Source organism: Pocillopora damicornis, chromosome 2 (assembly GCF_964200805.1).
Source record: "Pocillopora damicornis chromosome 2, jaPocDami1.2, whole genome shotgun sequence".
NCBI lineage: Eukaryota > Metazoa > Cnidaria > Anthozoa > Scleractinia > Pocilloporidae > Pocillopora > Pocillopora damicornis.
Window position 1 is genome coordinate 32,927,059 of NC_142671.1, and position 25,668 is coordinate 32,952,726.

Sequence of the window (25,668 nt, forward strand, 5' to 3'; positions counted from 1 at the left end):
GATTTGTATCAGAAGTACGTCCTAATCTTTGAGGCTTTTTAGCTCACTGATACGCCCGGTCGATACACGATACTCAATATCCAATGCAACTAATTCGCCAAACATAAATGAATATCTCAACTTACTGTCCACCATTTAAAACTGTGTTTAAGTTTTTTCCTTCATTTTCAAATTCCTCATTTTCTTAAAAAAGCTTGCAAACACGGGCTGAACGAGCAAAGTCTTTTGCTCTTGAGATCGCGCATGAACTTTTAAAGGTAGCAAGCACAAGCTCTTTAAAATGATAAGAGCAAACCTGTATGACTCAAAGCAAATGGCTACTTCGTTGAGGGTAAACTGTGTTCTAACCGTGTTTCTCTGTCCTGCTAGTCTCCGAGGCATTACAACAAGTATGACAGTCCGTATGGTGCAATAGTAGCGTCATCTTTTATTAACTGACAACCTATTTGCCAAACTTTAGGCGTTATAGATTCCTTTGACTGTCGTCACCTGTTTATAAATGCATTATTTTGGGCAGATGAATCATTTTCTAGTCTGCGTTTTATGCCTTTTTTATTCTCTTAATAACTAGCAATGTTCATATGCTAGGAATAGCCAAAATCAAAATAATTTAGAACGCGGTTTTGTTAAAGAATGGCTAAACTCTGTTCAATTAACCGACCTATACTTTTTTCCTATTTGAAATGATGGACTTATTGTGCCATCTCAGTGTTTTGAAAACAAACTAGTTTTCTTAAGTCTGTGAATAAGAGTCCTCCTCTTTCCTCCACATTTCGTATTAATGCGAGCGGCTATCTGATCCCACTGCTCACTAAAACATGACGAGTCAAACTTTCTTTGTAAAACGGACACAAGAAAGCCTAATTTTCCGCTATCCAATTACTGGAAACCCTTAGTTCCTGACGTGTGGCACCTCACCATCTCGTCGTCCGTGAAGAAAACATCAAAAGAAGCGTCACAGTATACTAATTTATTCATGGAGCTAGTAGAACTCGCTAAACGTGTCAATTTGCGATCGTGTTCTACTCGACTATGGAATTACCACAAAAGTATAAGCCAGAGTTAGGAGAGGTGATTACTAACTCTGTTTAAGCCAAGCTTTTTTCTTTTTTTTCTTTTTCTTTTTTTTTCAAGGATAGAATTATTTTACACCGCACACCGCACACCGCACACCGCACACCGCACACCGCACACCGCACACCGCACACCGCACACCGCACACCGCACACCGCACACCGCACACCGCACACCGCACACCGCACACCGCACACCGCACACCGCACACTAAAAAGCTAAAAGCTAAAAAATGGGTCTCTGCAAAGAAAACGCACATCACATCACTAACGACTAAAACGAATGCATAAATGTGAGAGAAAAGGTGGCTACCTCAATCGGCTTTTCATTATTAAAAGTTCTAGGATACATAATTATAATTCCTATACAGTACATTATAGAAATCTCTGATCTCTTTCTATTCAGCTTCATTAGTTTTCCAAAATAACCTAACAACTTTGGCTAAAAAAAAAAACTGAGAATGCACATCACATTTCCGTAGGGCAATTTTATTAACCTGGGCTTTTCTTTTCTTAGCGTTTTCCCAATGTTCATGCATCGCTGTGATTAATTTCTACAACTTTTGAAGTCAAATCTAACTCAGGGCGCTGGCTTACATTTTTTGGTGTATCCGGCGATCGTTTTCAGAATTATTGGAATCTGAATTCTGATCTTTACCCTTTGAGATCATCAGGCTCTAATGAGAAACATTTTCAGGACGTACCTTACAACAATTTTTTTCAATGCTTTTTATGAGTATTCTGAATTTTTGAAGTCTATCCTTCCCTTTAACTTACTAATTTACTCCAATGTGCATAATTATCTGCACGGAAATAAAAAGTCTTTTCAGAAAAAGATAGATGAAGGTAACCTCGAACGCGCTGGGCTTCTGGACAATATGAAATGATCCCCTTGAGTGATAGAGGGTAGTGACAAATTTGACACTATCGAGAATTCGATGAACCGAAAAGAATTCCTGATTAAATGGTTACTTGACTGAACCTTGGCTGAAAGACGGCTAAAGACGCTTCACAACCAAACCCTATTTCAACTCATCTCTCTTGTCAAACGCATTTGTGCTTTGGTCCAGGAATGTAACTATAAAGGGGTTAATTTCTTATCATGAAACATCCAGAGAAGATAAATAAGCGAGACAAAGCCAGGACAAAAGGGACGCGATCACGATAGGTCAAAAAGGCCAATACCCGGAATCCGATTTTGACATATTCCCACACTTGAAACAAAGTAGTAGCGTATGTAAAACGGACAGAATTCTGTGAAATTAACCAAATGAAGAAAATGAACGTTTGCCATGTTTTTTTTCATGCAATACCTTCCACTCAGCTGACTCGGAAGAGCAACTCGATGGCAACTTTTCAATTTTCGAACTACTCGACATATCGATTGTCATAAAAATCAAAGGAATGCAGGAAAATGCCGACATAATTTGAGAGAGTCATCTGTTGTGACTGACATTATGCCAGCTTCGTTCACCTCGAATAGAAGATAATAGAGCAGATTTTACTTCTATCGAATTCAATATCTACCAATCTCGTTTCACGGTCTGGCGAAAAAGGCATATTTCACGCATACTGCACATGGGTCGAAGAACACGATATGCTTCACGTGATCCGCCCTTGAAATGAGTAGTTTTGCTTCATGACTTTATGAACGAGGCATATTTTAAGTCAGGTGCATCCAATTTTTCTGCGTTAAGTACCGTTCTGTCTAAATGGCTGGAAGAACACATTATATATCAAGTCTTCTGAGCTTGAAATGGGCTGTTTTCCTTTAGGGCTTTAAGAATGAGGCATGAAATGAGCTGTTTAGCTTCATGGCTTAAAAAACGGGCCATATTTCATGTATACTGCATTTGTTAACGTAAAGCGTTGTTTTGCTTAAAAGGCCTGAAAAAACAAGATATAAATTCAAGTCATTCGCGCTTGAAAAGAGCTGTTTCGCTCTATGGCTTTAAGAACGAGGCGTATTTCGTTTATACTACACTTGTCTGAGGTTAGGTTAACCACAAGACCAGTAATTTCGGTGAACGTGGATGGACACCGTTGGATTCCCATAAACCCCATCGGATTCCATTCGACAAATAGGTATCGAAGGATACCATCGGACAACATTATGTGCCCTCTCTGATTTTCATCTGATTTCCGGTACCTTTTTCGCGTCAAACGTATCTTACTTCCCTTGGAAGGTGTTAAGAATAGAATTTTGCCAATTCCATCGGAAGACTACGTTACCCATTGGTGTATATTGGTAATGTACGTCAAAAAGTCGATATCTACCTTTTTTTTCTTTTTTTTAACTACTTAGGTCAAAGAAAAACAGAACAGAAAATTAGGTAAATGTAACGAGATAAGGAACAATCGAGATATGATCTCTGGTGAAGTTTAGAAACGTGATTTAAAGATAATAGATAAATCATGTCCTTCTCGACAATATAAAAAGTAATGGTAGGGATAACTTTGGAAATGCCATTAATGATGTTACTACCCTGGACTGGGTAAAAATATGTTCTGAATAATCTGAATTTAGGTCTTCACAGTTTAACACGTGTTGTATTACAGGTGGAATGGAATCAACATTAGTTGCTTACAAAATATAACAATAAGTGTTGTACAAAACACAATTTTTAAAGTTTGAAATAAAATAGTATCGATAGTATCAAATATGAAGCTACAAATGTTTTACTTACAGGCGAGTCAACTCGGTGTTGTTAGCGAAGACTCCAGGCGGTAGATTTTCTATTTGGTTGCCAGGGAGGAGACTACAAAGATTAGGCAAATGAAAAAGCGTGATTAAATAGTTACAGCAGGTTAAAGAACTGGATAGAATTCAAATCCTAATAAGAAGAATACAAAGATCATTTAAATGAGCATTTAATGTTTTTTTTTTGCTGTGTTTGTCCTTGTTGTCCTTATTGTTGTTGTTTTTCTATCTACAGAGGCGAGGGGATCATATTATGATTTTTTCCATCCATCATTATCCAGTACGGGTTGTTTAGACGTTTCTTTAATGCTCTTTTGAATGCAAGTGCCTCTATTTGCCGATTACTTGATATCGTTAAGAACACTATGTTTCCAATTATATTTGTCTTTATCTCGAACTTGAGTTGTTAACTGATGTAGCATTGCGATCGTTTTGTGTATTACGCCACCTGCTATGCTAGTAGCTTAGAGTTCTAGAAACTGTGTGATATCATTATTCATGAAGGAACATGCGTTTTAGTAAAATCCTGGAACAGTTAAAGTAAAGCTAATAGGTTTGCAGGTTGAATAATCCAGAAAACAAATTATTAGACAACTTCTTGATATCGTTTATGCTTAACGATCTATGGATGTGTATGAAAATTTGGTCAAAGATTAGACAGGATAACATACGCACACACGCAAACAACTTAATTTTGTGCGCTCTGAATTTGAGATTTAGAGAACAGACATCAAGAAAAATTTGGTGACACGCCAGGCAACGAAATTAAAAAGCACATCAAAAATTTTCATCGAAGCATCAATGATTGTGATCGGGGAAGTGCTTCACAATTTTTTTTCTTCAAAAAACTCATTTTAAAATCAGTATATTCAGATTTCAAGTCAACTCATGCAATCGGAAGAAACCGTTTAAGGAAAGTGGAAGCAGTGCAAGTTAATCTTCGAAGTCTCGACACTCGCATTTCTAATTCACAAGAAACCCAATAAATTGCAGTTATTAGCTTATGCTCGTCAACAATCTTACGAATAATTAAGAATCCAATTGTCTCAGTACACACATTTAATGAGTCATGGAGCTAGTGAAGCACGTTAAACGTGTCAATTTGCGATTGCGTTCTACTCGAATATGGAACTGGAACCACTCCAGGTGGTAGCTTCTCTGGCTGGTTGTCTCCTAACTTCCATATGATAAAAATGTAGCAAAATATCATTGAGGTTGAGCATAAAATAATTCTTTCAGTGTATCCGACGGGAAAAAAAAACGTTTATTTGACTACGAGTTAGAGAAGGTTATAAAAAAAAATAGGTGATTTTTAAAATGCTCACCGTTTAGGCTACCTTAAATCAATTTTTAGGAAAATTCATTGCCTGGCGAGGGAATTCCGCGTTAAATTGCACGCGAAAACTGACATCGCATGAATCGCGAAGCACGGTTTTCGTGTGCAATTTAACGTGGAATTCACGAGTCAGGTAATGGATTTTCCTTGAATCGCATAATAGAATAAAAATAAGAAAAAATAGAAAACAGCAGTAATATTGTTTGTTTTTATCCTGAGCGCGCAACGATCGTGAATTTGATAAACCGAATAAAAAGTACTGATAATGGTTACTTGACTAAACCTCGGCTGCGAGACCGCTGAAGACACTTCACAAGCAAACCTATTTCAACTCAACTCTATGTTCAAACGCTTTTGTACTGTATGGTTTAAGGAAATAATTATAAAGGGGTCAATTTCTTATCATGAAACATTCAGAGGAGATAAATAACCGAAACAAAGCCAGAGCGAAAAGGGGCGCGAACTCGAGAGATTAAAAAGATACCCGCAATACAATTTAGACAAATTTCCCCTCTTGAAACAGATCTGTAGCATATGTAGAATGGACGGAATTCTGTGAAATTGACCAAATGAAGAAAATGAACGTTTTCATTCTTTTTTATTTATTTATTTTTTTTATGCAATACCGTTCACTCAGCTAACTCGGAAGAGTAACTCGACGACAAATTTTCAATTCTCAAACTACTCGACATATCAATTGTCAGTAAAATAAAAGGAATGCAGAAGAATGCAGGCATAGTTTGAGAGAGTGATCTCCGGTAACTGACATTGTGCAATTTCAGATTTCTGTTTATGAGCTGTTTTGCGTCAGAGCTTTCAGAACGAGGCATATTTCCCGTATACTGTACTTCACATTTCTGTGTTAAGTGTTTTTTTTAAGGCTTAAAGAACGAGATTTGAAGTATTCCGCGCTTGAAGAACGAGGTATCTTTCAAGTCATTCGCGCTTGAAATGGGCTGTTTAATAATTCAGGACTTTAAGAACGAGGCATATATCCCGTATACTGTACTTCATATTTTTGTGTTAAGCGCGTTCTTTTTTTTAAGGCTTGAAAAACGATATTTTATAGGTATAAGTATCTTTCAAGTCATTCGCGTTTGATATGGGCTGTTCCGCTTCATGGCTTTAAAGAAACGAGGCATATTTAGCTATGTACCACGCTTGCTGCATTTGCTCAAATAAAGCGCCGTAAGTCGCTGTAAGTCATTCGCGCTTGATATGAGCTGTTTCGCTTTATGGCTTTAAGAATATAATTTTGCCCATTTTATCGGAAAACTACGTTTCCCATGGGAATCTACTGATGTGTATTGGAAATGTACGGCAAAAAAAGTCCACATCTCCTGTTTGGATTTTTAGTGCTAAGGTCCAAGAAAAACAAAACCGAAAATTAGGAAAATTTTGTTCCACTATTAGTCTTGAAATGTAATGGCATGGTTTCGAATCTTGTCCGAGCCTGATTTTTTTTGTTTCAGTCAACTTTCCTGCAATTAGTAAAATTGCAGCTCACCTTCGAGAATCATGTCTTTATTTTATTTTAATCCGCATGTCAAAAGAAACTTATTTCATCACAAATTCATATCGAAAAGTCGCGCGGTAAAATGAGCCTTCGTTTCGACAATAAAATGTTTCTAAATGTTTTTTTATACGCACTTAAAAAAATTTGAAGGACAATGACCAGAATAAAACTGAAGCAAATATTAAAGGGCTATTAAGCGTCCTATAAAAGTAAATAGGCATAGGGGCGGAGGAGTTGACATTTACTTCTGTAGCTCAGTTGGTAACAATATTTTGGGAGGCCTGGGTTCAAACCCCGTCTGAGCCTGAATTTTTCTTAGTCTTCCTTTTCTGCAATTGGTAAAATTGCAGCTTACCTGCAAGGATCATGTCTTTCTTTAATTTTACATCGGCAGCTCCAAAAAAATTAATTTTTTTACAAATACACAGCTTAAACTTGCGCAAAGAAGAGAACCTTTGTTTTGACAATATACTGTTTGTAAATGATTGAAATGTAATAAACAAAATATCACCTGTTTGACCTAACCATGTGTTCTCAAAGTGGAAGGGGAGAGGTGTGAATGTTTATTTTGAGCAGTCATTGTATGAAAAAAAGTCCGAATTGATTATTTTATTCCTAATAATTGCTTACGTTAAGGGAAAGGCTCCATAAAAGGTGAATTTAAATGGGATCAGTAACGATTGAAATCGGATTTTCAATGCAGCCGATCGCATGGGCCAGAGGGCAATTAAAATTTAGAACCAAGTTTTGGTAAATACGCGATGTGATTTGTTCGATTTTGATCTGAATATTACGAACTAACAACATGTTCTCAAAGTGGGAGGGGGGAAGTGGGACGGAGGACGTTGGAATTTGTTGATTTTGCTATTCTTGTTAACTTCAAATTTCTTTTAGACTGGCTGAGTTTTGAACTCTCCATCTTTCGGTAAATTGCGTCTCTGTGAACCCTTTTTGAAGCTAGTGGGATTAACAAAATTTTTTAATAGAAACTGAATTCCACTCCCACTAATAACAACGGCGATGGGATTTCTATTAAAATTTGAAGCGGGGTCTTGGCAAATATGCCAGTTGGGATATAGGATTTGATCCTGCCATTATGAGCTGTAAACTGGCCCCTCTGCAACGCATAGACTTAAGGGCAGTTAAAATTTGAAACCAAGATTTAGTAAGTACGTGAGCTGAGATATTGGATTTGAGTCCCAACATTACAAATTGCTACAGTTTACACGTGTGGCTGGGTCTGTATAAGCTTCTTAAAAATAAGTCTCTTGGAATAAGCAATAATTGTTGTTTACTTACAGTCGAATCAACTTGATGTTGTAGCTGAAGACTCCACGTGGTAGCTCTGCTATCTGATTGTCATCTAACTCCCTACGTAAACGATATTAAGAAAGACAATAAAGCAAATTAACCATCTCATGAAGTTTTAAGACTTACAGAGTTTGCAAAGTACATCTGTAGGAATAGAAATTAACTCTTAACTTCTTTCCAGACTCCTCTTCTACTGAGGGAGACCCTTAGAATTTCGGCCAAATCCCTCGAGACCTTCGTTACCGGTCATCATTTATCGCTTAAGTGGCCGGAAGGGAAGAATCAGAGGATTTGGTTTAAAATTGCAGCTCGCCTGCGAGAATGGTGCCTCTCTTTAAATTTACACCGGCAGCTCCAAATAAATAATTTTTTTTTTTAAAAAGACATAGCCTAAACTTGCGCAAAGAAGAGAACCTTAGTTTTGACATAATACTGTTTGTAGATGATTCAAGTTTAATAAACAAAATATCTCTTTTTGACCTAACAGTGTGTTCTCTAAGTGGGAGGGGGGGAGGTGGGAATGTTAATTTTGAACATTCATTTTATGGAAAAAAGTCCGAATTGATTATTTTTCCTGATGATTGCTTGCGTTAGGGAAAGGCTTTGTGAAAGGTGAATTTTAACACGAAGGCGCGTTATAAATAGGGTGGCTCCTCCCTTTTGTTTCAGCTTAAATGCAAAAATCATCCAATATGGCGACCAACGTTCCCACCATGAGTGAATCGGTCTGCATAGAAGACACACTTTAAGTGTTTTTTTTGTGTCAATAAATTAGAAGATATTGCGTCTTGTTGACTCTCATTCCCATAATTGAGCTCATTTTGATATTAATTGGCACTAACTTATCGTTCGGCTGCTCAAAGCGCTATCTGCGATCGACGAGACAGTCGCACAGTTGTCTTTTCAAAATTCGCGCCGTGTAACTTCGGCTTATGTCCCAAGCCCCTGATACAAACTGGTTCTTCGAGCCTTCAGATTATTCCCATTGAAACTAGCGGATTCATGACACATTCTATGCGCAATGCTCAGACTACTGTTATCTGTGACAATTCTGTGACAAAACCTCTAAAGTTTGGATGATTTCACAACTAAGTGCGATTTTGAGACAGAATTTCACAACTCTAGTTCAGTTTGGAGAATAGTCTTGGCCGTCGCTGCTCGAAAGATATCTTTATTGGGAAATTTATTCGTTATGGCTGAGGGAAATAAGCCATCTGTACCGGCTTATACTATTTTGCGAAACGAAACGAAACGAAACGAAGCGAAACGAAATCGGGTCAGATGAAATAAAACAAAGGAATAATGCAGATATATTTTCAAATAAGGTAAAGATAACTTTCACAAGGATTTTGGAGTAATCGTTCATTAATAAGAAGGATTTTTATTCATTTCGCAAAATAGTAATTTTAGGAGAGTTACTATTTTGCGAAATGGACTATTTTCACTCTGCGGTGACAACGTGACCTCTTTCATGTCGCGAAAATACATTTAAACATTACAAATTAGTATATAACCGAACATTTTGGCCTCCTCTTATTTCTTAAACCGTATTAAAATATATTTCGCAAAATAGTAATTTTAGGAGAGTTACTATTTTGCGAAATGGACCATTTTCACCCCTGCGATGACAACGTGACCTCTTTCATGTCACAAAAATACATTTAAACATTACAAATTAGTATATCACCGAACATTTTGGCCTCCTGTTATTTCTTAAACCGTATTAAAATGTATTTCGCAAAATAGTAATTTTAGGAGAGTTACTATTTTGCGAAATGGACAATTTTCACCATGCGGTAACAACGTGACCTCTTTCATGTCATAAAAATTCATTTAAACATTACAAATTTGTATATCACCGTACATTTTGACCTCCTGTTATTTCTTAAACCGTATTAAAATGTATTTCGCAAAATAGTAATTTTAGGAGAGTTACTATTTTGCGAAATGGACTATTTTCACCCCTGCGGTGACAACGTGACCTCTTTCACGTCACGAAAATACATTTAAACATTACATTATAGTATATTCTCAAAGATCTCGGTCACCTCCTCTTTAATGTAGTAATTTCTAAACTAATTGAATGTAGTAATTCCGAAAAATGTTTATTTTGCGAAATGGATTATTTACTCTCGGCGGGCGGCAACGATGTTGCCATTCTCGTGTCACACAATATGTATTTGGTTGATGCAGTAAGATTTTGTCCTCTTCTTATTTCATAAACCGTATTTAAATACATTTTGCAAAATAGTAGTTTTTGGCAGGCATACCATTTTGCGAAACGAAATATTTTTATCCTTCAATGACAAAAATGTCTTTCTTTTCGGGTCAAAAATTTATTTTTAAACATTACATTATGGTGCACTCCCGATCTTGGTCACCTCTTTATTTCCTAAACGGTATAATAATATATTTCTTTAAGTAGTAATTTTGGAAGAATTGCTACTCTACGAAATGAATTATTTTTACGCCATGATAAAAAATATTGCCATTCTATTGTCAACAGTACATATTTGATTACTTGAAAGATTTACATATGCTTTAAAAATTGCAAGTTTACTGGAAACCCAAAACCTGAGAAAGTTTTAAATGCGATTGAAATACATTAGAACCCCCCTAACTCGAACCCCCCGGTAACTCGAATAAGATCCAATTTCCCTTGGCCCAATTTTTCAGTCATTCACTATCAGCTAACTCGAACAATTTTTTGTCTCCTTAGGAAATTTGAGCTGGCTGAGTTCTACTGTAACGACTGAATAGACTAATGTAGAAACAAGAATTGAAATACTATTAATTTGTTGAATTAGGTCTTTGTGTAATTTTCGCCTATTTCAAACTTCAACATTGCAAGAAGCAAATCCTTGTGACCGTCTTTCAAACGCTGCTTTACACTGTTGGTGACAGTTATCAAGCCTCTCCAGAAATACGGGTGCCTTGGAAGGATACAGCTCTTATCAATGCAATAAAACCTCTTTGCCTTTTTTTTATGCGTTACGAGCATTTCAACATTGCCGTTATCGTCTTTTTTAGGGTAGCGATAACGCTCCTCGTGAAGTAGAACAATGTCGTAGGGCGCTATCTGTACTCTCTTGGGGAACTCATTTGTACAACCGGTGCATATTCTTGCATTCGAGTAGTCATGAGTAAACACCACATAAAAGGGCTCGTCATTCTGGTAATACTCGATGTATCTCGTGGGCTTTGGCACCATAACGTCATAAGGGTCTTCTTCTGACACGACTGGCACCTGGCTTACGTTATTTTTCCCTCTTCTTTGTTTTACTCGTTGATTCGGCTTTCCCCCAAGCTGTTTAGAGAGGTTTGCGCTGATGATTTTTCCCATTTTGTTAGAAGCTCTCTTGTAAGTGGTGATGAAACTTCGCAGCTTACCAATCTTCTCAGCGACAATAAGGACGTGAGGGAACAAACCACCACTATCACGGAAAGATTTGCAGGTCTTGTCGCACGATATCTTCTCTTTCTTTGTTTTTACTGTGTAACTGGTATCAAACTCAGTGACGTAGAAGTTTGTATTTGCAAGTTCTATGATCTTATAATGCGACAATATGATTTCCGCCCTCCTCCATATATCTTTAAGCTTATAAGAAGGAAATTGTAATGAGAGCTGGCACTCGACAAGGCCTATGGACAATTTTCTAGTGATGGCCTCAACCCTCCATCTGCTGGGAAGGATACAACCAAAGACTTTTTTTATTTTTGCGTTGCGTTGCTGGGATGTCATTTGTGTCCACTGTAATGGATCCACCTCAAGGTGATTATAGTCTGCGGACAGACGATATTCTCCCATCTGATAGATGGCTTTAACCAGCTCGTCTAAATGAGGCTGCACTACGCGTTTCTCAATGAGATCGTGTATCGTGTATCGTGTATCGTGTATCGTGTATCGTCACCTGATCACAGGTCGTAACTTGCATTTCTTCATACTCTCAGATAAAGGTCGAAGACGACCTTCACTTGAGTGAAGCCATTTGGTAAATGCCTCTGGCCATTGGCCCTCAGTAACCTTCAGCTCCTTATCAAACTGCTCTTCAGAGGTACAATCTACAAGACCTATAATCCTTCTCCCATCATGCTCAGAGCCTAGAAGCTCGCGAGCTATTTCCGTTTGCTTTGGTGACGGTACCTTCAATTCTGTTAACGTCTTTAATATGTTTGTTTTAACATGGTCAAAACATCGGAGATGGATATTTGTGTCACTTGAAGAAGTTCCATGAATTGGAAATACCTTCTCGAAGCCTGTTTCCAAAGGAGTTTCTCCATCAGTTCCATAGGTTAGATTACAGATGCCCTTCCTCTTTAAATTTGCTGCTAGGTACTCGTACTCCTCCATTTCCCTACTCGTGCTTGTCATGATGCCTGCCAAAGTAGTTGGGTGTTTATCGCGTGCATTTCTATGAACAAACATTGGATGTGGGAAAGTTAAAGTTGTCAAATAGAAAGGTCCACAGTTGTAAGTCATATCGATACCGCATTGAGATTTGGGACTGGTTCCTGAACAAAAACTTTTTAACCATTCAATATGCAAATCTTTCGCTGCGAATGTGTTTGGGGAGGTATCTTTTCCGTTGCGAAGACCAAAGGAAACATCTTTTACAAAGTCAGAAGTTTGCAGTTGAGTAACTAATTTGGTAAAATCGGCTGCTTTTAGTGGTCCTGTACTCCGAGAACGAATGCGATTTTCTATTTTGCTGGCCTGGTTGTATACTTGTTTTCTGTTACGTGGGATGTCGGACACAGATTTGACATTAGAAACACCACCTGCATCTTGCTGTACTTTCGTGATTACGTGCTTTGCAGGATTCTCTTCGGCATACTGTTTTATCCTCGTAAGGACGCTTGGTTTTGTTCGAAAAAAAGCCTCTTTGTGATGTTTCACGTTTCCATGGGCCTTTCTAGAAAATAGCTTTTCTGCTTCCTCTGTTACTTTATACTGTATAACAGCATATCGTCCAAGCTCCCCTTTGCGGTGGTCATGTACCTTAGTTATAATACGGCAAAACTCATCTGAAGAAGCATGCCAGCTGTAATGACGCTTGACAGAAAAAATGTGGCTTCCTTCAGGATTTTTTTCCTTTTTTACGTTTGCTGACTCTTTTGATACGAGATTCACTGGAAAAATCTACCCTGACAACTTCGGTGGGACAAGAGTGACGCGCGTATACTCCGTTACCATCCGTCGTCAAATCTCCTTTATTAACGATGTTTAGATCGACAATAAAAATGGCCGACTCGGTAACTCCGTGTGCCACCTTGCGGCAGACTTTCTTAGTGTCAAAATTACCTGCGATGCAGATATCTATAACTTCTTTTGTTGAAAGACCCTTCTGAGAAACTTTAAAAACAGGTTGCCCATTGATTTTTAGGCCTAAAAAGACAAACGAAACACAGATAATAAGCAAAAACTCTTGATAATATTTGCAGCCATTTTCTCTATCATTATGGGGAAATATAGTATGCTTCGTACGAAAATATATTTCAAAATACCTTAAATGAACGCCTACCAATTATAAAGCATTTATACAAAACTCCTTCTTAAAGTGAAACACGCAAGGTGTTTCAAAACCGTCTGTTTCTTCTAAATTCTGAATTCTGATCGATTGAATCAACCACAAAGGCTCTGGGCAGTTGAGAGAAAACTAAACTTGTGGTTTCTAAAAACCTTTTTCCAACTTCTCAAAATTCATCATTTCAACTGTAGTCTCTTGCCCTTCCTTTTCAATTTTGTTTGTATGTTTTGTTTCCTTTCTCTTTTCTAATCTTTCTTTACCTTCCTGAGCTTTCTCGGAGTCGTCTTCATTGCTGTAGGGATCGTAGTTATCATTGTCGGAGCCAACTTCGGGCTCATCTTCTTCAGACACGTTAAGGCTGCTCGAAGAAGATACGTGAGACCGCCGCCGTCTTTTTTTTTTTGGTGTAACGGCGATGCTATTTGGACTTCAGTTGACCTAATCGTTTCCATATAAAAGAAACAAATAAATTAATTCGGTGGGTCCTCTATCATTAGCTTGTAACAATTCTCTTCTTATGTGACGTGTAAATTCTATTCGGAAAAGCAAAAACTGAGTGTTCCTGTTTTCTTAAGATACTAATGGAGAATACAAAGGTTAATAACCGAAAAACAGAAGTCCCGCTTAGTTTTTTTTGGCACTTACGTGGACCTTTTCGAGGGTCGTTTGGAACATGAAGGGATTCCGCTATCGTCTTCCATTTCCTCTTCCAGCTCGCGGGCTGCACTTAGGTTAACTTTGGTCTTGGAGAATGCATTCGTTTTGGCTCTGCGTGTTTGAGACTCTATAAACTGCTGAAGTTTTTTGTAAATAGCGCCATCTGTGGAACCCGTAATATCCAGTTCATTCACGGGCTCATCTCTCCTCATGGACGCCAAACTGATGCTCACAGAACTTTTCACAGGTTCGTTTTCTACCAGGCCTTTGCCAATATGTATATAGCTTTCTGAGGTATGGACTACGTCGGAGCCATCACTACTGCTGAGCACAATCATTGGAACAGATAGCTCTGCCCTCCCTACACTTTCTTCGGCACCGCTGTTGCCAATCGGTGAGCAATCATCTGTGAATTTCACAGTATCAAGTAAGGCAACATTGCATTTATGCAGTTTAATTCTCATGTATTTCAAATTCTGACAAACCCCACAATAGACAGTCAGTAACTTCCTTAAAAAAGTACGTAATTTTACCGTAGTAGGGTAACTGGCGTTCGTTGAAATGTAAAACCAAATAAGCTTTCTGTTCAGACATGAATGAGTACAGTTACATCAGGGAAATGTATTTAACTTAATGGTTTGTACAGGAAAGTGCTAATCTTAAACGACGAAAATCGACCACGGTTTTGTAAGTGACGCTTTAAGGTAAATACAAACCGTGCTTTCAGTCAAACTGTATTCACTACAATTCTCGCTCAGTATATGAATACCTGAAACTCGGCTTTAAGTTGGTGGTAATTAAGCAAGCTATTATTACATCTGTGCCTAAACGATAAGATTGCATACCATTTCTCTCTATTAATCCCAGCTCTTTACTAGTCGAAGATGGCGAAACACTGAAATGAAAGAAAAATTATTTTAAAAACGAAACCCCGCAATATCATCTGTTGGACAACCTGTTCAAAGTTAATTTCAAATATATAGATGGTAAATTTGCTTTCTCAGGTCCAGGGGATACCGTGTTCGAAAGTAAAGTTACTTGGACATCAAGCGATATTCATCTATTTCCTCTGCTACACTTTCGTCGGTGTAATAACAGTAAAGGATAATATTGTAATAATCATAAGAAATAGGACTGGTACCTTTCATTTTCGCTCATTATAGAGAGCGACTGCAACATATAATTTTTTACACCACTAGAAACCAGGCGCTGCCATATCCAGCGACAGACTCCTTCGCATGCCGTTTCCTCTTCTTTTACCTCTGAAAATACTTTGAGAAGGCCGGTGCCTTTACCACCAACTTCGGCGGGAACAGGATGGGTATCTACAATAAAGAAGCAGTCGCTTGCAAGGCCAATTATGAAGACTAATGGCTCACAGGTGTAGATGGCAACGCAAAAATCTTTTTTCGATAACATGGAAGATAAGGCATGGACAAGGTTAGTCTGCCCTTTTTGGGAGAATACGAAGTCGCTCTCCAAGATTTCTTCGGAAAAATCGTACTTGCCAACTTCAGCACCAACACTCCGTATTAGTTGGTACGCCGACAGAACATCGTAGAGTTCCTCACAATTCCTGTATGGATTTACCACTCGGGGGAACTCTGTGATGACATTTTCTGCCACTTCGCAAATATTTTGCCACAGCTTCTCACTACCCCCAATTGCTTCTACTCGGAACTTACGTATTTCATGAGCAATTTTTACACATAGAAAGGCACAGGCAAATTCCGGAAATTATTCAGGTACCTTGTCACCTCTGAATACAATCTGTGCAACCCTTCTGTCGTACTGTTCTAGGCATGAGGCTTGACTGACCTATGAGGAATAAAGTTTGACTTTCACACAAAGATGAATAATCTTTACTGTAATTATTTTTAACATTATAAGTTTATTTTAGCTTGTTTTATCTGATGTTCGAGGGCTTTTTTTTTGAGACAAGGACGACAAGACTGTCACCACGCATTGGAAATATTCCACTTTCCCAACAAATACTTCTCCAAATTCCTTTTTGCCAGTAAGATAATGTGGTTTTTAATTTTTTTGTGTCTACAATTGTCGTTTAAAAAATGGTTTTTAAAATATCTTTGTGAAACGTATTTCCATGACAAATCATCATGTGAGAGAAAAGAACAAGGTTGTTTGCAGAAAGTTAAAATGGTATATTTTGATAAACTGCAGTTTTGTAAAATTACTCTCTACACGGAACACTTCGCACTCTTCAGGAAATTTGCAAAGCTCGATTACTGGCTGGGTTACATTAATGACCATTTCACGAACATTTTCCTCGTTCTTGACAAGATTGAAAAATATTACCCTTTAAAAAATACAAATGACTAACCTTCAAGGGGATATTAAGAGTAGATAGACATGGTAGATCCCTGGCTGATCATGGAAACCACTTCTTCAACCTTTGGCCGTTTATCAGGGTCAAATTGAGCACACTTAAGCCAAATCTTGTTGACCGAATACCAGTCAGTAGCATGCTTGTGTTGATATTTGCATGGCTCCGTTGGCAATTTTCTCGTTATGAAGAAATGCTCCAGTGCTTGCAGAGGTGTTTTTCCTTCTCTTAGAGCTGCTTGTATCTCATCAAAGTAGGGATACTTGACACAAGGGTTCAGTAATACAAACAGGGTCATGCCTAAAGACCAAATGTCGGCTCTCTTAAGATCTTCTCCTGATGCAAGCGGTAAACGAATCGCTTCAATCAGCATTTCTGGGGCCATATATACCGATGTTTCTCGATTAACTCGAGCAGTTAGGGACTGCAGGATGGAATTAGTTTGTATCTTAGTGGAGCGGCTTTCACCGAAATCAGTTAGCTTACATAGCAGAGGGCGCTGTTCCCAGCCTTCTCTCTGAGCACTTGTAGTCAGATCACAGTAGTGTTGATTGGTGACCAAGATGTTAGCCGGCTTTAAATCCCGATGGGCGACATCTTTGTCGTGCAGATATTTAAGACCCAATGCTACATCCTTGCAAATGGTGGAGATGGCTTGAGGGGAGACGAAACCGTCGCAATCGGAGCCCTCAAGAACACCAAGAAATTCTGCAAGGGAGCTAACTTTTGACTCGATACCGAATGGTTGGAAATCGAAATACACATACTCGAGAATAAGGGCGAAGGGATTGTTGCAGATTCCCTTGAACTTCACAATGTTTGGATTTTTCAACTCTTGAATGATTCTTGCTTCCTTTACAAACGTTTTCTTATCCAATATGTCCTCGCCGAGCAATTTCTTAACGACCACTTTCTCCGCAGCGGCTGAATTCCCACCCGCATCAGGAACAGTCTGCCAGTTAGCAGTGAACACAGCACCATAAGCGCCCTTACCAATGATTTCCTTGTTTGTCAAACACTTGAAATCATGAACTGGAAGACCTGAACAGTCGATGGTCTTGGGCTTAAGAACAGGAAATTTAAAAGCCATAATCTTGCCTGATTTAACAGCACACAAAGCGAGCACAAAGCAAACTTCTTGCAGCACGTGGAACTTGCGCAAATGCGAAACACGATCTCTTGCTAGTAAGGAAGAGGTGTGCGACGGGGGTGTAATCAGAAGCGCGTACGCGTAACTTTTCCATGTCTATTATTTTTATTAAAAATTTTGAAGCAAAGGAACTGTATTACTTGCGATTATAAAACTGCTGGACGACTATTTCGGCATGGATATGCTTCTGTTCTCTATACGAGACGGAGAGTCTAAACATGTTTAGACGCCACTGGAAAACTGTCATGTTGGTGCAACATGCCAAGATGTTCGGTTAAATGTATTTTTGTGACATGAAAGAGGTCACGTTGTCACCGCAGGGGTGAAATAGTCCATTTCGCAAAATAGTAACTCTCCTAAAATTACTATTTTGTGAAATATATTTTAATACGGTTTAAGAAATGAGAGAAGGCCAAAATGTTCGGTGATATAATAATTTGTAATGTTTAGATGTATTTTCGTGACGTGAAAGAGGTCACGTTGTCACCGCAGGGTGAAAATTGTCCAATTCGCAAAATAGTAACTCTCCTAAAATTACTATTTTGCGAAATACATTTTAATACGGTTTAAGAAATAACAGGAGGCCAAAATCTTCGGTGATATACTTATTTGTAATGTTTAAATGTATTTTTGTGACATGAAAGAGGTCACGTTGTCACCGCAGGGGTGGAAATAGTCCATTTCGCAAAATAGTAACTCTCCTAAAATTACTATTTTGCGAAATACATTTTAATACGGTTTAAGAAATAACAGGAGGCCAAAATGTTTGGTGATATACTAATTTGTAATGTTTAAATGAATTTTTATGACATGAAAGAGGTCACGTTGTTACCGCAGGGTGAAAATTGTCCATTTCGCAAAATAGTAACTCTCCTAAAATTACTATTTTGCGAAATACATTTTAATACGGTTTAAGAAATAACAGCAGGCCAAAATGTTCGGTGATATACTAATTTGTAATGTTTAAATGTATTTTTGTGACATGAAAGAGGTCACGTTGTCATCGCAGGGGTGAAAATGGTCCATTTCGAAAAATAGTAACTCTCCTAAAATTACTATTTTGCGAAATATATTTTAATACGGTTTAAGAAATAAGAGGAGGCCAAAATGTTCGGTTATATACTAATTTGTAATGTTTAAATGTATTTTCGCGACATGAAAGAGGTCACGTTGTCACCGCAGAGTGAAAATAGTCCATTTCGCAAAATAGTAACTCTCCTAAAATTACTATTTTGCGAAATGAATAAAAATCCTTCTTATTAATGAACGATTACTCCAAAATCCTTGTGAAAGTTATCTTTACCTTATTTGAAAATATATCTGCATTATTCCTTTTGTTTTATTTCATCTGACCCGATTTCGTTTCGTTTCGTTTCGTTTCGTTTCGTTTCGCAAAATAGTATAAGCCTCTGTACCCAGGAAAAAGCATCCAACGATCGAGGTCCACAGTTCTCGTTCAACATAGAAGTTCCTGGAACTCAGGAGAGCAAACTTCTCGGCATCAAAGACCGCATAAAAATGGCCATGGGCTCGTTGAATCTTACAAAAGCGACGACAAGCACACAGAATGCAGATTTGATGGAAGCTCTTCTGTTAGCTTTTGAGGAGAAAATTAAGAGGAAATGTCTGACATCGAGCGATCTGGGCTTATCATCAACGGGAAGTCCGAAATACACCATCCACAACTGCACGGTTCTCAATTCCTTAAGCTTCTTCCACTCCATCTTCGCGTATTTCTTTGCCTTTGGCTGATCCTTTTTCTCCAATTTCTCCTCCACAAGCAGAACGTACGCCACAAAGAATGCAAATCGCTGCATCTTCAGCAGAGAACGACTCCTTATACATGTATCTCTGCAGGGAAGAATCTCCGCGAACTCTGTTTTCTTTTTTCTCTAATACGCTAACGACATCATGTTGTTATTGTAGAAAACCCCTCGCTTGTGAGTCACTTGTCTTCGATCGACAGAGTCATGTAGTGTCAGTGAAAATTTCATGTGTTGGTGGAGATTCTTTCAAGTGGCTCTCCTCCCCTATCATGGGAGGATCTCCTCCAAAGTACTATGTAAATTTCAGGTGAGCACTCTTTTATTTTTGCTTGAAATTTACTGAAATTTGTTATCTCGGTATTTTACAGTTTTTGTTTTTTGTAACTGGTCACTTCTCTGTCTCTCTTTCATAGATTGATTCATGGAGTATTGTCCTGTGGCTTGACAGAGAGAGAATACACAAGTTTCTGTCAAGCAGCCAACATCGGGTCAGAGGGGAAAAAGACCTCCAACACAGGTTAGCAATGCACATGTTCAGATGCTCTGAAAATCATGTAGTCTTTCTCCTTGCAAGGAGAAGGCAGTCAGCAGCAGTTTGCAGGTTGCTAAATCATGAATGTTTTAGCAAGATAGCTCAAACTGACTAAACTGTTCCTTCTTTTGTTTGTGCCTTACCAGATACAATTCTAAAATACTTCTATTTTTAATCACTTCAACAGTCTTGGAAAAGCTCAGTTACTTGACAGTCGTGAAGAGGGTCTCCAATGAGTCGATGTTGGCTGCTCGAGAACAAGTGAAGAGTAACCCTGCATATGCTGTGAATGGAGAGGTACAAGTTGTCATTTTAATTTCATTTTGTCTTTGGCCACATACTTATACACCTGCCATACTCTGAATATATTATGTAGACTGACACATACAAATACATAAAATCTTATATCAGATTGTAAACCTTGAAAATATCTGTGAGTAGAGAAATGTGACCATTTTTGTGTCATGATTTCTACCATTTCTTCCTACAGTGTGTTATAACAGATGCAAGGCATGATTCCAGTCAATCAGCAGCACACACAACAGTGTCAGCCCTTTCTTTCTTGTAAGATGGTTTCTACTTGATCTCTTTGTATGATATGTTGAACCTCTGGTATGTTCAACACCATTCCTAAAATCATTTCATTTGCACTGATTATCTTTAGGACCAAAAAGGTGTTAGCAGTTGTCAACTGGAGTAGGGCCAATGAAACTTCAGCAGTAAGCCGTGAGGTCCCTATGACAAAAGAGCTGCTGACTTATCTCTCTGAGACACAAGGCATGATAAATTTGCATCCTCAATAATATCATATCACATATGTAATACAAATATGGAGATCAGAAGTATCTTTTATAATGCAGCTAAAGTAATTCTTTTTTCATGGTTCCATGTTGCAGAGGTGGCATATGACTTTGTATTACAGCTAAAAATATGGATCTTGTCAAAAGGAATGCTTAATTCCTTTGACTCTTGGCCTGGTAGTCAGTACACACTTGTATTTTTTCGCTCATTTTGTCTTGATGATTATGACTATTTCTTGAAAGTTAGCATTTTATTGGTATTAATATATATATTTTTTTATTTTCAGGTGCAAAGTCTGTGACTAAAGTAATGAAGGAAGTTGCCTCAGGGGCCCAGAGGGATGAGGGCTCAAAGTAGTTTTTTGAATCGTTCGACAAAGGTAAGATATCTCTCTTATGAGAGTCATCAAAAGCTATATTCTCTCCACAATTATCTGCAGATGTCAAATTCCTTCTTGATATAAGATGAATACAATGGAATATAATAATTGTGAATATTTTACAGTGAAAAGTACAAGGACTCTTGTATACTTCTGCATGAAGAACAGTCCACCCAATGAAGAAGAATTTCCAGGTACACTGTTGAATGTAGTTGACCATTACCAGGTAGTTTGAGTGACTGTTAATTGAGAACATAGTATTTTGTTTTCATTTCTGTAAGTACCTTTTGTTGTGTTATTCTAGTAAGATATGACATGATCATTACCTCAAAGATTGCACATATTTCTTTAATAATGGTGAACAAGAGACATTATACTTACTATCATTATTAGTACTGATTTATTAGTCTGTTTTTCTATAACTTGGTGTATTTATTACTCAGGGAAATCATGTCAGATGCCATGCAGAGTCATGGTGCAAGCAGAATGGCTATGTGATGAGCAAAAAACTTTTAACTAAACCTGAAGTAGTAGCTGCATGCTTATGTTGTTAATTCTGCACAACTACTTTGGCACTTTTTGGATTCACTGCCTTCTCTTGCTCATTGACTCATTTGTCTTACAGAATGAAAATGTGAATCGAGAAGCATCATCTCTACAGATGCACCAACATACCAGGCATTCAAACCGCTTGGCAGAGACCAGGGTGCTTACTTCAAAGACATTTAATTTCAGAGAAACTATCTGGTCTACCTTTTTTAATACCAACAAATGATGTCTCTTTTGTTTTCCATTGCACCACAGTTTCTGAGATAATTGCAACTAGGAGCCCAAATGTTTAGTATTAATATGTGAGGTCATTAGAGAGGACCAATTCTAACAACTGCTGGTACCAAGCAATGAAAACATGAATATTAGGTTTGACACAAGGTATTTCCAAGCAGACTCATTCTCTGTTTCCTCCTGTTACTTTTCTTTGCACTGTATATCTTTTCCTAACCTATAGGAAAGTCACTATAATTTGCTGTGTGGACATTGTAAAATGGACCTTAAAAAATATTGAGTACTTGGGCTCTCTTTGAGGTGGGCATTTGTATGAGAATTTTATTATTCCCATTTATGCCCCATATAGGCAATACCAGGAGGGTTAGGAAATCTTGAGCTCACATCTTTTATAACACAATTGGGCATCCTTTCCCGCACTGCATTAACGTGGTCCCCCAGTTCGACTTTTCTAGCCTGGTAAAGAGGGTCTTTCCAGAGCCCACATTTGTTCAATGCTCTCCAGTACGTCTTCTAATCTTTTCTACGTCGCACGTTCATGTTTAATTGACACGTATGCCCATGGTGTAGCATGAAATATCGCAATAAATATAACTTGTAGTTCTAAAGAAATAACTCCTTTCAAAACATTCTTAGGCGGGACAAAACATTCTTAGGCAGGACAAAACGTTTCGTAGGTGTCACGCAAGGCTGCATTTCGGAAAATAAAGGCATCAAAAGGAAGCAGTGTTAGACATGAACTGTCGCATCATACGAAAAAATATGTGGTTTGAAAGTGTGTTCTAACTAGTATTTCCTAGTTCGAAAAAAATCTGCAATTAGTTACTTCTGGAAAATTATTGCGTTACGCGAGTGTTTCAATCTTGGCGATACATTATCACAGTGATTGTTGGTATCGAACTGTAGTCCTAAGTTACCTTTCTAATGTATTAAAGATCATTCAGTATTGTTATAATCATATTATACTTAGATTTAAAAAAAAGAAAAAGAAATCGCACCATTTGTGGAGGAAGCCCGTACAGATGATTCATTTGGCGACATCGATGCCTGGACATGTCCAAGTGAATCGGTGGTTGGCGGCTGTTCACTCGCGTGCTCCAGAACTTCGCCTGCAATGGTCGCTCTGCTTTTATTTTTCTTCCGTTGGGTTAACAGCACTTCCCCTTCGCATTATTGAAGAAATGCCTTGAACATTTCTTCATCTTTTCTTTTTATTCTAACGGTCATCTACATCCAGTATTTTAAGAACAGACATGAAATTACACCATGGCAATTTTAGGCGATGGCGAAGCGAATCAATTCAAATTTACCGCCACAATTGAAGAAGGTTTCGATCGGAGGAAGGTAATACAAACCTCTAAAAATTCTTCCATTGTGATGAAAACGTAGAAATTTACCGAGAAGTTAGCCTCTGGTCAGTGCCTTGCATTGGCTGCAGCTCAAGCTGTTTTGGAGTTCTGTATGCTACGACGGTTGATTGACAAATGATTCAGAGGTACCTAAGGCACCTCTCCTTTTATGGCGCGCCTTCGTGTAACGATTGAAATCGGATTTCTGGTTAATTATAAAACTGTGAGTTGATAATAAAGGTAAACTTTTTAAAAATGTTTTGGGATTGATGTATTACTTCGGATTGGGTGATGATATGGTCGCAGTAAATTAGATTAACGTAACGCAATTTGCATCCATACCACCATTTTCTTTTTCAAACAGTGGGATTTATAATAATCTAAATGGGATTTCTATTAACATTTGAAACTGTGTTTCGGAACATGTGCGAGTGGGGATATAGGATTTGAATCCTGTCACCTCAATCTTAACAATTTTAATGCTTCAAGGATGTGATAGGATCTCTCTTAGTCCCTTACAAATATGCGTGGTGCAACACGAAAAGGATGTTTTTCACTAACAACTCTTGCAGCCTGGCAAAAGGAGTAGTCAATTACCACGCAATTTCTTGATGTTGCTTTTGATTAAAAATTTAAAGCTATTTTAATACTTTTTCCTAAGAACAACTCATTGTAACCAGTCATACAGATGTGCTCGCATATGCAAACAAAATAGATGCCAGAAAAATGCGGAATTGGTCACCAGCGATAGTTAAGAAATCTTGGTGAGGTAACTGGTAAACATAATTCCTAGGTGAGTCTAGGTTAATGTGTCCTTTTGAACATATTCTATTTAAATTTGAGTTAGTTGAATTAAACTGGATGTGGGTCAAAATATCATTTAATGTATGTTGTAAAGCCCCTTAATGAACAAAAATCTAGGGAATTTGGGAGCGAGGCAAAGTTCAGAGGTTCGAAGATGTTTTTTTTTTCAGATGCATTTTCGATAACTGCTAAAATTTTAGCTCATCTGCATGTAGCGTAGCTTTATTTGATTTTCAATGCAGCTGATCGTATGGACCAGCGGGCAATTAAAATTTGGAACCGAGTTTTGGTAAATAAACGATAACATTTGTTTCATTTTGATCTCAATATTACGAACTAACAACATTTTCTCAAAGTGGGAGTGGGGAGGGGTGGGGGGGAGTGGGAAGGAGGAGGTTGGAATTTGCTGATTTTGCTATACTTGTTAGCTTCAAATTTCTTTTCGACTGGCTGAGTTTTGAACTCTCCATCTTTCGGTAAATTGCGTCTCTCTGAACCTTTTTTGAAACTTGTGGGATTGATAAAATTTTAATAGAAATCCCATCCCCACTGAGTAGGTTAAAGACATCTCTGATCTCTCACTTTTTTTCTTCATTAGTTTCCAAAATAACCAAGCGACTTTGGCAGGTAAAAAGAAAACTAAGAACGCAGATCACAGTTCCATAGGGCAATTTTATCAACATGGGCTTTTCTTTTCTCAGCATTTCCACAATGTTCACGTAACGCTGTAGTTGATTTCTACAAATTTTGAAATCAAATCCTACTCAAGGTGCTGGCTTACATTATTTGGTCGTTTTCAAAATCATGGAAATCTGAATTCTGACCTTTACCCTCGGAAATCAACGGGCTCTAATGAGAAAGATTTTCAGGGCGTATCTTATAACAAATTTTTCCAATACTTTTTATGAGCATTCTGAACAACACATAATTTCACGTCGTTCATTTCACCTTTTTTTGTTGTTGTTGTTGTTTTTTTACTTTTGTTTTGTTTTGTTTTTTTTTTAAATTGGTTGGATAAACTAAAATTGGGAAGGAGTCTTAGCAATATTTAAAAATTATTGCGTATGCGAAACCCAAAAAAATGTAACAAATAGGTAAACTCAAACAATTTTCAATACACCTAAAGTGTTGAAAAAACAAAGTAAAAAATAAAAGCAAAATTGTTGCAAGATTCTTCTACTCTTCCCAAGTTGGAGCGAGGTAACCCCTAAAGTCAAGGAACGAGCCTTTTTCTCCTTTTTTCTGGACTGTTCTGTAATTGCTAAAATTTCAGCTCACCTACGTTTGTCATGGCGCTATTTGATTTACCTCTTTGCAAATAGCATAAGTTTTCTCCAACAAAAGATAAATCTTCCAAAATTTACTTCACTCATAACGTGTGGCTTTGTAGCTCAGTTTGCAGCATCACCCAAATAGTATCTCGAATCCCGTCCGAGCCTGAATTGTTTTTTAGTCAACTTTTCTGCAATTGGTAAAATTGCAGCTCACCTGCAAGGATCATGTCTTTATTTGATTTTAATCGGCAAGTCAAAAGAAACTCATTTCATCACAAATACATATCGAAAAGTCGCGCGGTAAAATGAGCCTTCGTTTCCACAATAAAATGTTTCTAAATGTTTTGTTATACGCACATAAAAA

At 37.8% G+C, this 25,668-nt stretch overlaps 3 protein-coding genes across 7 annotated transcripts in view; 2 read left to right on the forward strand and 1 right to left on the reverse strand.

Annotated features, from left to right (window-relative positions):
• LOC149050919 (uncharacterized) overlaps positions 1-23,482 on the forward strand; it is a 218,824-nt gene extending 195,342 nt beyond the window's left edge. The window contains exon 4 of the mRNA XM_089197952.1: positions 21,720-23,482. Within this exon, the coding sequence (XP_089054078.1) occupies positions 21,720-21,869 (150 nt within the window). The 3' untranslated portion in view covers positions 21,870-23,482. The remainder of the gene's footprint in view (positions 1-21,719) is intronic.
• Positions 11,845-17,741, reverse strand: LOC149050935 (uncharacterized). Its single transcript, XM_089197794.1, has 8 exons — positions 16,534-17,741; positions 15,872-15,940; positions 15,264-15,802; positions 14,968-15,017; positions 14,111-14,528; positions 13,964-14,043; positions 13,129-13,194; positions 11,845-13,049 (listed from the first exon to the last, which is right to left on the reverse strand). Exons 1-8 carry the CDS (start codon positions 17,554-17,556, stop codon positions 11,845-11,847), a joined length of 3,450 nt encoding a protein of 1,149 aa, XP_089053920.1. The 5' UTR covers positions 17,557-17,741.
• On the forward strand, positions 19,018-23,482 carry LOC149050936 (uncharacterized). Of its 5 annotated transcripts, none has more exons than XM_089197949.1 (8): positions 19,232-19,689; positions 19,796-19,899; positions 20,102-20,211; positions 20,405-20,478; positions 20,579-20,691; positions 20,796-20,891; positions 21,002-21,094; positions 21,538-21,890. In XM_089197949.1, exons 1-7 carry the CDS (start codon positions 19,418-19,420, stop codon positions 21,070-21,072), a joined length of 840 nt encoding a protein of 279 aa, XP_089054075.1. In that variant the 5' UTR covers positions 19,232-19,417; the 3' UTR covers positions 21,073-21,094; positions 21,538-21,890. The 5 variants fall into 5 exon arrangements, 2 of the variants coding, with proteins under 2 accessions (XP_089054075.1, XP_089054076.1); XR_016184121.1 differs by having other exon boundaries at positions 19,233-19,689; positions 21,002-21,320; positions 21,538-23,482; XR_016184123.1 differs by lacking the exon at positions 20,796-20,891 and having other exon boundaries at positions 19,018-19,689; positions 21,002-21,320; positions 21,538-23,482.
• Positions 23,483-25,668: the final 2,186 nt, after the last annotated feature.